This window comes from Mus caroli, chromosome 5 (assembly GCF_900094665.2).
Source record: "Mus caroli chromosome 5, CAROLI_EIJ_v1.1, whole genome shotgun sequence".
NCBI classification, from domain to species: domain Eukaryota; kingdom Metazoa; phylum Chordata; class Mammalia; order Rodentia; family Muridae; genus Mus; species Mus caroli.
In genome coordinates, this window is record NC_034574.1 from 130202896 (window position 1) to 130215554 (window position 12659).

Consider the following 12659-nt stretch of genomic DNA (forward strand, 5'->3'; position numbering starts at 1 on the left):
TGGCTCAGTGGTAGAGCCCCTGCCTAGAATCCCCCAGGGAGGGGCTGGGGGCGTGGCTCAGTGGTAGAGCCCCTGCCTAGAATTCCCCAGGGAGGGGCTGGGGGTGTGGCTCAGTGTAGAACTGTGGCTTAGGAACTTCCTTAGGGGTCTGCCTATGAACATAGTTTAGTTACAGAGTAAAGCAGCCTAGTACTTGCCTTGAATTCCCAAGTGATAGACAAGTAAGGGAGATGTGTGGTTAGATGGTAGAGCACTTGCCTAGGCTGGACCAAGCTTCATACTGCCAGGCTAGTGATACAGATGCGGGTGGTGGAGGTGTGTGTGGGGGGCAGGGGGAACCTCAGATGAACAAAAGCAGAAGAAAGGAGAAATGCCTGCCAATCTCACTTTGAAAAGAAATGTTATTGTGTGTGTGTGTGTGTTTGCATGCGCACGTGCGCGTGTGGGTGCACATACACGTGCACAGGCCTTGGCACATGTGTGGTGGTCAAAGGACAACTTGTGGGAGTCAATTTTCTCCTTCAACCACATGAGCTCCAGAAATTCTCTTGGCCTTCAGTCAAATGCTTTTACCTACTGAGCCATATTCCAGGCATGCTGCTTCTTTTTAAACTAATATCTCTCTCTCTCTCTCTCTCTCTCTCTCTGTGTGTGTGTGTTCTCTGTTTAATCATGGCAACATATGTGTGGGTGTCAGAGGACAAACCTTGGGTGTCGGTACTCACCTTTCACCTTCTATTCAAACATTTTGGCAGCACCAGACTACCAAGTCCCTAAATTTGGGGGCATTACCTGTCTCTGCCTCCCATGTTACACACTAGCCTGGGATGTCGTGAAGGCTTCCTGCAAACAGTTCCCTGAGTGGCGGAGGCTCCGTGTCTTCATTCTTGTGCTGAATCAGGTCCTTACCCCCTGAGCCATCTGCCCGGGACCACCATCTTGCATCTGCGCACACTCACCGGGATGAGATCGCCCTGGGCGTCTTTGCAGCCACACTGAGTTCTGAGCACGCACTTGTTCTCACGCAGCACATAGTCAGCTTCACAGACACAGCCCTCCCTGCAGGTGGAGGGGGCTCTTGGGCTGGTGCCTCCACAGAGACCTTCTGGGTCAAAGCAGGATGGTAGACATGAGGGAAGGCAGGTGGTGTAGTGGCTGTGGGCTGGGCACTGTACAGCTATGGGGGAAGAGACAGTAATGTTAGCAGACAGGGACAGAGGGACCCAAAGACACAGAGGCTACAGAAACAAAATTGGGATGAATCACCAACACAGACTGTGTTTCTTTCTTTCTATTTATTTATTTATTTATTTATTTATTTATTTTTGTGTTTTGGTTTTTCCTTCTGTTAGTCATTCAGCAATCACTTACTGGGCATGGGCTGGATACCAGCCCTAAAGAGAGAACAAAAGAATGAATCTCCCAAGTCAATGTGGGACCCTAACCATTGAGAGAGTAGTACTGAAGGGACGCAGTCCAGAGAGGGCCCTCAATTTCTCTCAACCTCCAAAGCCAGGGGACTAAACTCTTTCTTGCCCTGTCTGACCCCTTCAGCCATAAGCACACCCTCCCCACCTTCCCCCATCACCCTCTTACTGATTTTGGAACAGTTACTGTTCTGGCACTGAGTCCCTGTAGGGCAGGTGAAGTTGTGACACTGGACAGCCCCTCCCACGCAGGCACAGCTCTGGGTGCAGCCCCTGGAGATCCAGGTCTTGCCTGCCTGCAGAAACCATGGGAAGGGAAAGGAAGTGAGGATGGAGAGGGTGTTCCAGGGATCTGGGCTCGCCTCCTGTCTGTCCTTCCTGTTCATCCACATGCTCTTTATCTAGCGAGTTAGGCGAGCACAGGCGGAGAGTTTGAAAAGGAACTGATGTGGGAAAGGGGGCTTATCAGCTGGTGCTCTTAAATCCTCAGCAGGGGCCTCTGAGGATCTCTCAGTCACACAACTCACCTGCCTAGCATTCCTCCATGAGAGGCTCGGGTGTGCCTCCGGGGGTCGGGGGTCGACTCTTCCACGGATGGACTGGGGGTGTGGCCTAGTGGTAGATCATTTGCCTAGCCTGTCCCAGAACCTGACTAGCTTTCAAACTCAAGGGTCAGCCAGCCAGCCAGGAGCATCCCAGGCCTAGTAGTAGATCATTTGCCTAGCCTGTCCCAGAACCTGACTAGCTTTCAAACTCAAGGGCCAGCCAGCCAGCCAGGAGCATCCCAGGTAGAGACAATTAGAAAGGAGCAAGGAGAAAGTGGACCACGGTTCAACTTTTAAAATGTTTCATATGGCTACAAGGATGATTTTGCTGTTAAGAGCACTTGCTGCCTTGTAGAAGAACCGGGGTTCAATTCCCAGCACCCATATGGCAATTTACAACTCTTATAACTCCAGTACCAGGGGATCCAGTGCCCTCTTTTAGCCTCTGTGGGCACCAGGTTCTCAAGTGATGCACATGAATGGAATACATGCAAGCACTCACACACATAAAAAGAAATCTTTATAAAGATTGCACAACGTGTGTGTGTGTGCGCATGCGCTGGCCCACAGGTAACATGCCTATCTGCAGTGGGTTGTGGAGATTCAGTCTCAGGTCTTCCTACTTGCACAAAAAAAGCAGCTGACCCATTGACCTGGCACCCCCAGTCCCATCTCCACACCCACTCACCGGGATAAAGCCACCCTGGGCGTCTTTGCAGCCACAGTGAATTTGGAGCACACACTTGTGATTATGCACCACATAGCCAGGTTGACAGAGGCAGCCCTCCTTGCAGGGAGACGGGACTTTGGGACTGGTCCCCTCACAGTGGCCGTCCAGATCAGTACAGGAACGTGAACATGCGGGAAGGCAGTTTGTGTAGTGGCTGTGGGCGGGACACTGCAGAGCTATGGGGTGGAAGGGATTAGGATTACTGGATGGGGCCCAATGCCCCTCAGAGCTTGAGGCTTTTGTCCCTGTTGCTACTAGTTTTGAGAAAACTCACTGAGCATGGGATGTGTGTCAGGCCCTTAGCAAAGTAATAAAAAATGACCTCTCAGCTAAATGAAGACCACCAACCAGTGATAAACCAGCGCCAAGAAAGGTCTCAGCAGAATCCCTCCCCATTGTGGCACCTAATATCCCAGCCTCTGAGCCCAGGGCCTAAGCGCCTTTGCCTTGTCTTTGATCCCTACAGCCGCGAGCACCCTCCCCACGTTGCCCATGGCTCCCTTACGGATTTTGGCACAGGTTCTGCTGCTATCGTTGCTCTCCCTGCAGTAAGTCCCTGGGGGACACTGGAAATCCCTGCACTGCATGGCGCCTCCCATGCAGCTACAATTCTTAGTGCAGTCATTGGAGATCCAGGTCCTGCCTGCCTGCAGAAGCCGTGGAAAGAGAAAGGAAGTAAGGAAGAAGCCAGCCCTAAGGAGACAGTCCCACTGTTCCAGGGTGGGTAGGTTTGTCTTCACTGTCTGCAGGCTTCCCATCTACTGAATCAAAAAACCATGGGTGGACTTTGGATCCAGGGCTCTGAGTTAACCTACCCGAAACTCTGCCTCATCTATGAATAGCTGGAGCACGTGAAAGGGCGGATCTTTTTTTTTTTAAGATTTATTTATTTATTTATTTATTTAATGTATGAGTACACTATAGCTGTCTTCAGACACACTACAATAGGGTATCAGATCCCATTACAGATGGTTGTGAGCCACCAGGATCTCTGGAAGAACAGTCGGTTCTTAACTGCTGAGCCATCTCTCCAGCCCCTGAAAGGGCTGATCTTGCTGATCCAAAGCTGCTAGATCTCCATGATACAGGGTAACAACAGGATAACCAAGAAGAGTCCCGGTGAGGATCCAATAGCAGAAGCCAGAGGCCTCAAAGCAGACCAGTGACTTACTGTAACATTTGCAAGGTAAGATGTGTGGACAGAGACGGGTACACTGGAGGACAGACACGCTGGGATGCGCTGCGGCCTCCACGGCAAGAGGCTTTCTATGGTTTGGTTTGGTTTGTTTACTTATTTTTGTTTTCTTTTGGTGGGGAGGTTGTAGGGGCTGAGGGTGGCTATGAAGGGACAGGGCAGTGAGCAGGATGAGGTGTGTGATGCTAAACTCACAGAGTCAATAAAAAGTAAAAAAAACCAACTATGAATGGAAAATATTCGAAGAAATAATTGCATTTGGGGCTGTGGGCAAATCTTAGAGGCATAACACCTGTCTGGAGCCCTGCAGTTAGGAACTGGAGACATGGGTCAGTTACAGACAGCCTGCCTGGAACTCTCCCTGATGGGCTGCCCGGCATGGTAGAGCATCTGTCTTTCCTGTGCCAGGCATTGGCCATCCTTCATTCTCCAGGGTCAGTCCTAAAGATAGGTGCATCCGCGTGGCAGAGCACACCTTTAATCCTAGCACTCAGGAGACAAAGTCAGACAGACAGATCTCTGTGAGTTCGAGACCAGCACTCTCTGTGTACACAGTGCATTTCAGGACAGTCTGGGCTATGTAGGAGGAGGAACTGATACTAAAATCTGATTCCCTAATTTTTTCTTGATCCCCTAATTTTTATGTCAATAAAGACGGCAGAAGCCAATCGTTCGTTGGGTGAAGAGAAAACGGTGGGATTTCCAGGTCCCAAGAGGAAGAGGAGGAAAAGACAGAGAGAAAAGGGCTTTTCCAAAAAAAAGAAAGAAACAAAACAAACAACAATACAGTCACATCCAGGGTTAACAAAAGCTGATGGAAGAAGTAGCATTTTACTTCTATAAATCTTAGTGTGTGAGTCTTCTCACGTATGCTGTGTTTGGAGTATTTGTACATGTATGTCTGAAGGTCAGAATATAATCTGGGGCCATGCTCCTCACCTCTATCTTGTATTGGGAGGGTGTTTGTTTTTGTCTCTGTCTAATCACAAGACTAGTTAGCCTGGGGTTCTCTTGTCTCCAAGTAGAAGCTAGAGGCGGCCATGACGAGCTTACATAGGTTCTGAGGATTCAAAGTCAGGCCCTCACACTTGCAAGGCAAACATTTTAACCAGTGAGCCATCTCCTCAGCCACCCACCGACCCCACTCTCCGAGTCCACTCACGGGAATGAGGCCACCCTGGGCGTCCTTGCAGCCACACTGAATTTGGAGCACACACTTATCGTTATTTAACAAGTAGCCGGGTTGACAGATACAGCCCTTTTTGCAGACAGAGGGGGCTTTGAAGTTGGATTCCACGCAGCTGCCATCCAGGTTGGAGCAGGAAGGTGGACAGGAGGGAAGGCAGCTGGTGAAGTGGCTGTGAGCTGGGCACTGCAGAGCTGTGGGGGCAGAGAGGGTGGAGTTAATGAGGAGACCCAAGAGAGCTCAGGTTAGAGAAACTGTAGACAGCAAGAGGAGCAACAGAACTAACTGTAGGCCTTGTTTTCCTTTTGTTATTCATTTAGGGAACATTTACTGAGTGTGGGCTTTTTTAGCCAAGCCCTGGGGAAGAAGGTATGAAGGCTGATTTTTAGTAAGTGTGGGAGACTAAAAATGATGTCTCTCTCAAGTCAGCGTGGGAGACTAACCATGGGAGATTTAAAGTGGGAAAGGGCCCAGCCCAGCCCAGCCCAGGGTGTCCAGAATTCCTCTCTACTCTGGGACCTCCTATCCCCAACCTCCAAGATCAGAGGTCTAAGCTCCTTTATGCCCTACCTCTGATCCCTCCAGCCATGAGCACACCGTCCCCCATGGCTCCCTTATGGATTTTGGTGCAGTTACTGCTGCCGTCACCACCGTCTCTGCAGTAAGTCCCCAAGGGACACTGGAAATTCTGGCACTGAACAGCCCCTCCTGTGCAGGCACAGCTCTGGGTACAGTCCTTGGAGGTCCAGGTCTTGCCTGCCTGTGGAAGTCACAGGAAAAGAAAGGGAGGGTGTCCTAGAGAGACAGACTCACCTCCTGTCGCAAGGAGTTGCATTTGCCCTCTGTCTACAGGTTTTACAACAATTGAGTTAAACAGCTAGAGATGGAAAATATTGAAAAAAAAAGATTATATCTAGGGCAAATGAGTTAGCTCCATGGTAGAATATCCGTGTAGAATCCCCCAGTGAGAGGCTAGTAGTATGTCTCAGTGGGAGAGCTCCTGCCTAGAATCCCCCCCAGTGAGGGGCTGGGCGTGGCTCAGTGGTAGAACACAGGCCTACAATGCTCAGAAGGGACTCTAAGCAAGGCTTAGTCACAGCTAACTTGCAGAGTCATTATTGAGAGGCCAGGTACATGGCTCAGTTGTAGAGTTCTTGCCCAGCAAGTGCCAGGCCCTGACCAAGTTTCAAACTCAAGGGCCAGCCAGAAACGCAAGCCAAGACACATGAGGAGGTCAGAGAACAACTTGTGTGAGCCAGTTCTTTCCTTCCACCATGTGGGTCTTGCTGATCAAACTTGGGTGTTCAGGCTTGAAAGCAAGTGTCCTTTTGGAGCCATTCTCTGGCTCCTAGCTTTGTAAAACAGTAATCTTTACTTAAAAATCAATTATGTAGCAGCTTGTGTGCCTATGCTAATTATGTGCTCTGCATTTAGGTTAAAGGAAGCCTGTCCCTAGTTGGCTCTGATTGGGAAATGAAGTTGTCATTGGCCAATAGCTGGGCAGGGAGAGAGAGGAGGGAATTTAAGGATTCCAAGGCAAAAGGCAGGAGAAGAGAAGAGAGGTCCGCCATGAGAGGGGCATAGGGCGGACCATGCTGTGAAAGAGCAGGTGGGTGAGATGACCAAAATATTGGTGCAAAGGGAAAGCGGCCCCATGGGAGGGCTGTCCAGAAGGAACGGGGGCAGTAAAGATAAAATATAGATTTAGAAAGGGTTAACTCAGGAATATTGGAGGGCAGTGTATTAGCTTCGGGGGTAGGGGTGGGGGTGGGAGGGTAGGAAGTGCCCAGCCATTGAGCTAGGTAAGGCATATTAAAAATAATCTGTTGTGTGTGTGTGTGTTCCATTCTTGAATGCAGAGGTCTTGGGTGGATGCAGAGCCCTGCATGCCTCCACCAGAAGACAGAGCCAGGAGATAGAGCAGTTTAAGTAGAGGAGAAGCAGTCAGAGTGTTGATTGGGTCTCACTTTCTCCAGCTTGTACTGAGACTGGGGGGTCTCCTAGTCTCTTGTTTCATTGTTGCTATTCTTCCCAGTGAACACCTGGCCAGCCACCTTGCGAGTTTCTGGGGATTCCAAGCCCAGCTTAACGTGAGCACCTGGGATTTAAACTTGGAGCCTTGCCCTTGCACAGCAAGCACTTGGTCACCAAGCCATCTTCCCCGCTTCCCGCACCCACTCACCGGAACAAGGCCACCCTCAGCATCTTTGCAGTCGCAGTGAGTTTGGAGCACACACTTGCCATTATTCAAGAAGTAGCCAGGTTGACAGAGGCAGCCCTCCTTGCAGGTGGAAGGGACTTGGGGGCTGCTCTGCTCACAGCTGCCATCCAGGTTGGCACAGGAAGGTGGACAGGAGGGAAGGCAGCTGGTGAAGTGGCTGTGAGCTGGGCACTGCAGAGCTGTGGGGCAGGAAAAGCAGGGTTAGTGGAAAAGATGAGAGGCAAGCCAGGTCTATAGGAGCTATAGGTCTATAGGAGCTATAGGTCTATAGGAGCCAGGTTAGGGAGAATGAAGGAAGCCTTGGGACTCACACTTTTATTGTTCATTCTAAAAACATTTGTTTGCTAAGCATGGCTCTCGTGACAAGTACGTATTAGAAGAAAGTATAAAGAATGGATCTCCCAAGTCGATACGGGAGGCCACCCACTGGGAGACTAACACTAAGAAGAGACTCGGCTGTGGTACTACAGAATCTACCCCTACTGCGGGCTCAGAGGAAGCAAGCGCCTTGTTGCTTTGCTCTGGTCTCTCCAGCCATGAGCCCCACCTTTTCCCCATGGCTCTCTTACGTATTTTAGCACAGTTATTGCTGTGGTTGCAGTACGTTCCGGGTGGACACTGGAAATTCTGGCACTGAATGGTCCCTTCCACGCAGGCACAGCTCTGGATACAGCCTGTGGAGAGCCAGGTCTTGCCAGCCTGCAGAAGCCACAGGAAATGGAAGGAAGGAAAATCTGAGGGTGGCCATTTATGTGTGTGTGTGTGTGTGTGTGTGTGTGTGTGTGTGTGTACGCCCATGTAAGTATATGCATATGACTGTCCATAGAGGCCAGAAAACACATCAATCTCTTGGAGCTGAGTTTTAGGTGTTTGTGAGTAACCTCACATAGTGCTGGGACCCAGACCCCAATCCTCTTGTTAGACAGGTATGTAGGTATGTGCTCTTAATCACTGAGCCACCTCTGTGTCCCCTCTTGCCTGGTGTACTTACATCTGCATCCTTGTCTATAGATTTCACACCAGTTGAGTCTACTGGCTGTCCCCTCCACCATGCTGATGTCCATGCTCACTCACCGGAATGACAGTACCCTGGGCGTCTCTGCAGCCACACTCAATTTTAAGAATACACTTGTCTTTATCCAGCACATAGCCAGGTTGACAGACGCAGCCCTCCTTGCAAGTAGAGGGGCCTTTAGGGCTGGTGCCCCCACAGAGGGCACTGGGGTCCAAGCAGGAAGGGAGACAGAAGGGAAGGCAGTCGGTGTAGTTGCTGTGGGTGGGGCACTGCAGAGCTACAGGATTAGTGGAGAGGGCACAAGGAAACAGAGGCTGTGAATATCAGACTAGGCAGAATGACCACCAAAGCCTGGGTTTCCCCTTCTCATTGTTCAAATGGTAACCATTGCTGAGGAAATGCTACACCTCCAACAGGGAGGACAGAAGGAAAGAATAACAGTTCTTTCTAACCAAGTTCCGAAGACTTACCACTGAGAGACTAACACCAGAAGGGACTCAGCCACGCCCTGTGACCCTCTCCCCCATGCCTCCCTCCTTATCCTCAACCTCTTAAGTGGGGGGGGGGGTTAATCTTCTTCTTGCCCTGTCACAGCCATGAGCACCCCACCCCTCTCTCCCCCACGGCTCCCTTACTTATTCTGGCACAGTTACTGCTGCCATCTTCATTGTCCTTGCAGTAAGTCCCTGGGGGACACTGGGAACTCTGGCACTGAACAGCCCCTCCCATGCAGGCACAGCTCTGGGTACAGCCTGGAGAGGTCCAGGTCTTGCCTGACTGCGGAAGCCATGGGAAAAGAAAGAGAACAGAGGGGTTGATTAAAGGAAGACAACCTTAGGCCCGTCGAAGGGGTCTTCATTTCCTCTCCCATTCTCTGGGACCACATCTATTGCGACAACCATTAGGACATGGAAAATATGTGAATGGGGTGAGCTCGGCAGTAGGCTACTTGACTAGAATCTGTTTCAACAGACAGCCTCTGCCTAGAAATACCAGTAAGGGACTAGGGCATGCTTCAGTGGTCCAACAAGAATCCTACAAGGGGCTAGGAATGGTTCTTATGCATTTGTCTAGCCTATGCCAGGACAGACCTTCATTCACATTCCAAGGCCAGCTCTACAGACATGAACACTGCGTGTGAACAGCACAGACTAAGAGACGCAGAATAAAAAGGCATTCCCACTCCCTGCCTCCCACTCACCGGGATGAGAGCACCCTGTGCATCTTTGCAGCCACACTCAATTCTGGGCACACACTTGTCCCTATCAAGCACAAAGCCAGGGTGGCAGAGGCAGCCTTCCTTGCAAGTGGAGGGGACTCTGGGGCCAGAGGCTTCACAGTGGCCCTCTGGGTCCGAGCAAGAAGGTGGACAGGGGGGAAAGCAGTCAGTGTAGTGGCTGTTGGCTGGACATTGCAGAGCTGTGGAGTGGAGGGAGAGTAGGGTGAATGGAGCGGATCAGAGGAAGCCCACAGAAGAGAGGCTTCTGTGCAGAAAGCAGACTCTACAGAAAGCCCGAGAGATCCTGCTCACCCCTCCCCCATTTGTTATTCATTCAGCAAGCATTCACTGAGCTTGCCCTGTTCACCAATACAAGAGTAAGTAGAAAAGGGGGGGGGCGCTCCCACAAGTCCATGTGAGAGAATAACATTGAGGAGGGACTCAGCCCACTCATGGCCACCATGGCCCCTTACTGTGATACCTTCTATCCCCAACCTCTAAAGCCCAGGGGACTAAGCTCCTTCTTGCCCTGCCTCTGGTCCCTACAGCCACCAGGACACCTTCTCCACCCTCCCGACCTGGCTCCTTACGGATTCTGGCACAGTTACTGCTGCCATCTTCATTGTCCTTGCAGTACGCCCCAGGGGGACACTGGAAACTCAGGCACTGGATACTTCCTCCTGTGCAGACACAGCTCTGGGTGCAGCCTCTGGAGACCCAGGTCTTGTCTTCCTGCAGAAGGCACAGAAAGAGACAGGAAGTGGAGGAAAGAGGGGCTGGCTAGAGACGGCCTCACACATTTACTGATCAACCAATAGCAGGTAGAAAATGTTTGAAAAATAAATTTCTGTCTGTTGCTATGTGTGTAACTCAGCAGAGTGGAACCTGCCTAGAATCTCCCAGTGAGGCGCTGGGGGCTTGGGTCATTAGCAGGGCTTCTGCCTGAAATCCTAGGTTAGGGCACTGGGGGATGGGCCAGTGGTAGGAATGCTGTCTCTAAATCCTATAGCAGGGACTGGGGAGCATAGCTCAGGTTGCAGAGTATCTGACTAGAATCCTCAGGGATGAATGGTGTGCAGCTCTCAAGTAGACTATCACCCCCAGTGAGGGGCTGGGGAGTGGCTCAGTGGCTATGTGCTTGCCTCCCCTGTGCCTGGGCCTGAACAACCTTCACATTCCAGTACCAGCCATACAGACTGGAGCACCCCAGGGGCACAGAAGCATAAGAAATGAGCTAGTGGCTCCCAATCTACGTGTGTTTTCTTTTCATGGATTGGCTGGGTAGTCTGTTTTTGAGACAGGTTTTCAGTATAGAGTCCTGGACAGTCTAGAACTTGCTATGTAGAACAGGCTAGTCTTGAACTTTAGGGATCCACCTGACTCTACTGGGATTAAAAAAATCAGCCACCACCCCTCTTCTTCACTCACCGTCCTGTGTGTGTGAGTGTGTGTCTGTGTGAGTATGTTTGTGTGAGTGTGTCTGTGTGCGTGTTTGTGTGAGTGTATGTGTGTGTGAGTGTGTCTGTGTGTGTGTATGTGAGCATGCATGTGCACACTCAGACATGGAGGTCAGAGGATAATGTCCCTGTCTGTCTCTTTCTCTATCCTTTTTGTTGTTCGTCACCATGACACACACAAGACTAGCTTTCAAGTTTCTGAGGATTCTGCTGTCTGCCTTTCCCATATCCCCGTAGAAGCAGTGGGAGTGTAGACATAGGCTCTGTCCATCTTACATTATTGTGGGAATTCAAACCTAGGTCCAAACACTTGCAGGATGAATACCTCATAATGGAGTTATTTCCCCAGCCTCCACCAATCCTACCATCTGCTCCCACTCACTGGTATGAGAGCGCCGTGAGCATCTTTGCAGCCACAACGATTTCTGAGCAGGCACTTGTTGTTACTCAGCACGTAGCCAGATTGACAGATGCAGCCTTCCTTGCAAGTGGAGGGGACTTTGGGACTGGCTCCCTTACAGAGGCCATCCGGGTCCAAGCAGGAAGGCAGACAGGAGGGAAGGCAGTTGGTGAATAGGCTGTGGGCTGGGCATTGCAGAGCTATGGGGTAGAAAGGGTAGGGTTAGTGGAGAGGCCCAGAGGCAGCCTGAAAAAGCAGAGGCTGCAGAAACCAGGCTGGGCAGAATGAAAAAGAGATCTTGGGGTTCTCCCCATTTTTTGTTATTCATTCAGTGAACATTTATTGGGCGTGGCCTACGTGCCAAGCTTTGAGAGAAGAAACTTAGAATGGATGACCCAAGTCATTGTCAGACACTACTGAGAGACTAACCCAGAGAAGGGTCTCAGCAGAGCTATGGATTACCAGAACCCCTCTCTACTGAAGGACCTCAGTATCTTGACCTCTTAGGGCAGAGAACTAGGCTCCTTTTTGCCTCGCCTCCAGTTCACCCAGCCATGAGCACCCACACCCCACCCTCCCCCACGGCTCCCTTACTTATTTTGGCGCAGTTACTGTTGCCATCTTCATTGTCCTTACAGTAAGTCCCTGGGGGACACTGGGAACTCTGGCACTGAACAGCCCCTCCCATGCAGGCACAGCTCTGGGTACAGCCTGGGGAGGTCCAGGTCTTGCCTGCCTGTGGAAGTCATGGGACGAGGTAGACCATCAGGACAGAGGAATTGGATAGAGTTTCACATCCTGTTTCAGGCACTTAGGTTCGCCATCTATCTATCCTTGGCAGTCAGGAGTACCTATCTGTGTCTAAAGTATTTTAAGGAAAGACGGCTTCTCTTGCTGTGTGCACAGATCAGCAGTAGCACCTGCCTAGACTGTTCCACTGCGAGTGTGGGAGTTGCTCAGTGTTGTATGATGACCTGGGAATATAGTTCAGCTATAGGACACCTGATCAGATCCCCCATTGTGAGGGGACTGGTGTGACTTGCATACACTTGCTATCTCCCCTCGGTGAGGGCCAGAGGTGCAGGCTCTGTGGTAGTGCACTCACCTAGCCTGCCGCAGAACATGACCTGCACACTCACACTCCACAGGCAGTCACACAGACAGGAGCACTCCAGGTAAGACTACTTGACCTTCTCAGTCCTACGTTGGTTTTCAAACCATTCTCTACCTCCTCTCCTCTCCCCTCCCCTCCCCTCCCCTCCCC

General features: G+C 50.9%; 1 protein-coding gene across 1 annotated transcript in view; it reads right to left on the reverse strand.

Annotated features, from left to right (window-relative positions):
• The window catches only part of Zan (zonadhesin), a 97692-nt gene that overhangs the window by 19128 nt on the left and 65905 nt on the right, over window positions 1–12659 (reverse strand). The window contains exons 56-69 of the mRNA XM_021163424.1: window positions 11990–12131; window positions 11378–11595; window positions 10129–10270; window positions 9521–9738; window positions 8955–9096; window positions 8379–8596; window positions 7874–8003; window positions 7266–7483; window positions 5654–5843; window positions 5060–5277; window positions 3208–3349; window positions 2661–2878; window positions 1597–1723; window positions 960–1177 (exon numbers count right to left, since the gene is read on the reverse strand). Coding sequence (XP_021019083.1) covers window positions 960–1177; window positions 1597–1723; window positions 2661–2878; window positions 3208–3349; window positions 5060–5277; window positions 5654–5843; window positions 7266–7483; window positions 7874–8003; window positions 8379–8596; window positions 8955–9096; window positions 9521–9738; window positions 10129–10270; window positions 11378–11595; window positions 11990–12131 — 2541 coding nt within the window. The remainder of the gene's footprint in view (window positions 1–959; window positions 1178–1596; window positions 1724–2660; window positions 2879–3207; window positions 3350–5059; window positions 5278–5653; window positions 5844–7265; window positions 7484–7873; window positions 8004–8378; window positions 8597–8954; window positions 9097–9520; window positions 9739–10128; window positions 10271–11377; window positions 11596–11989; window positions 12132–12659) is intronic.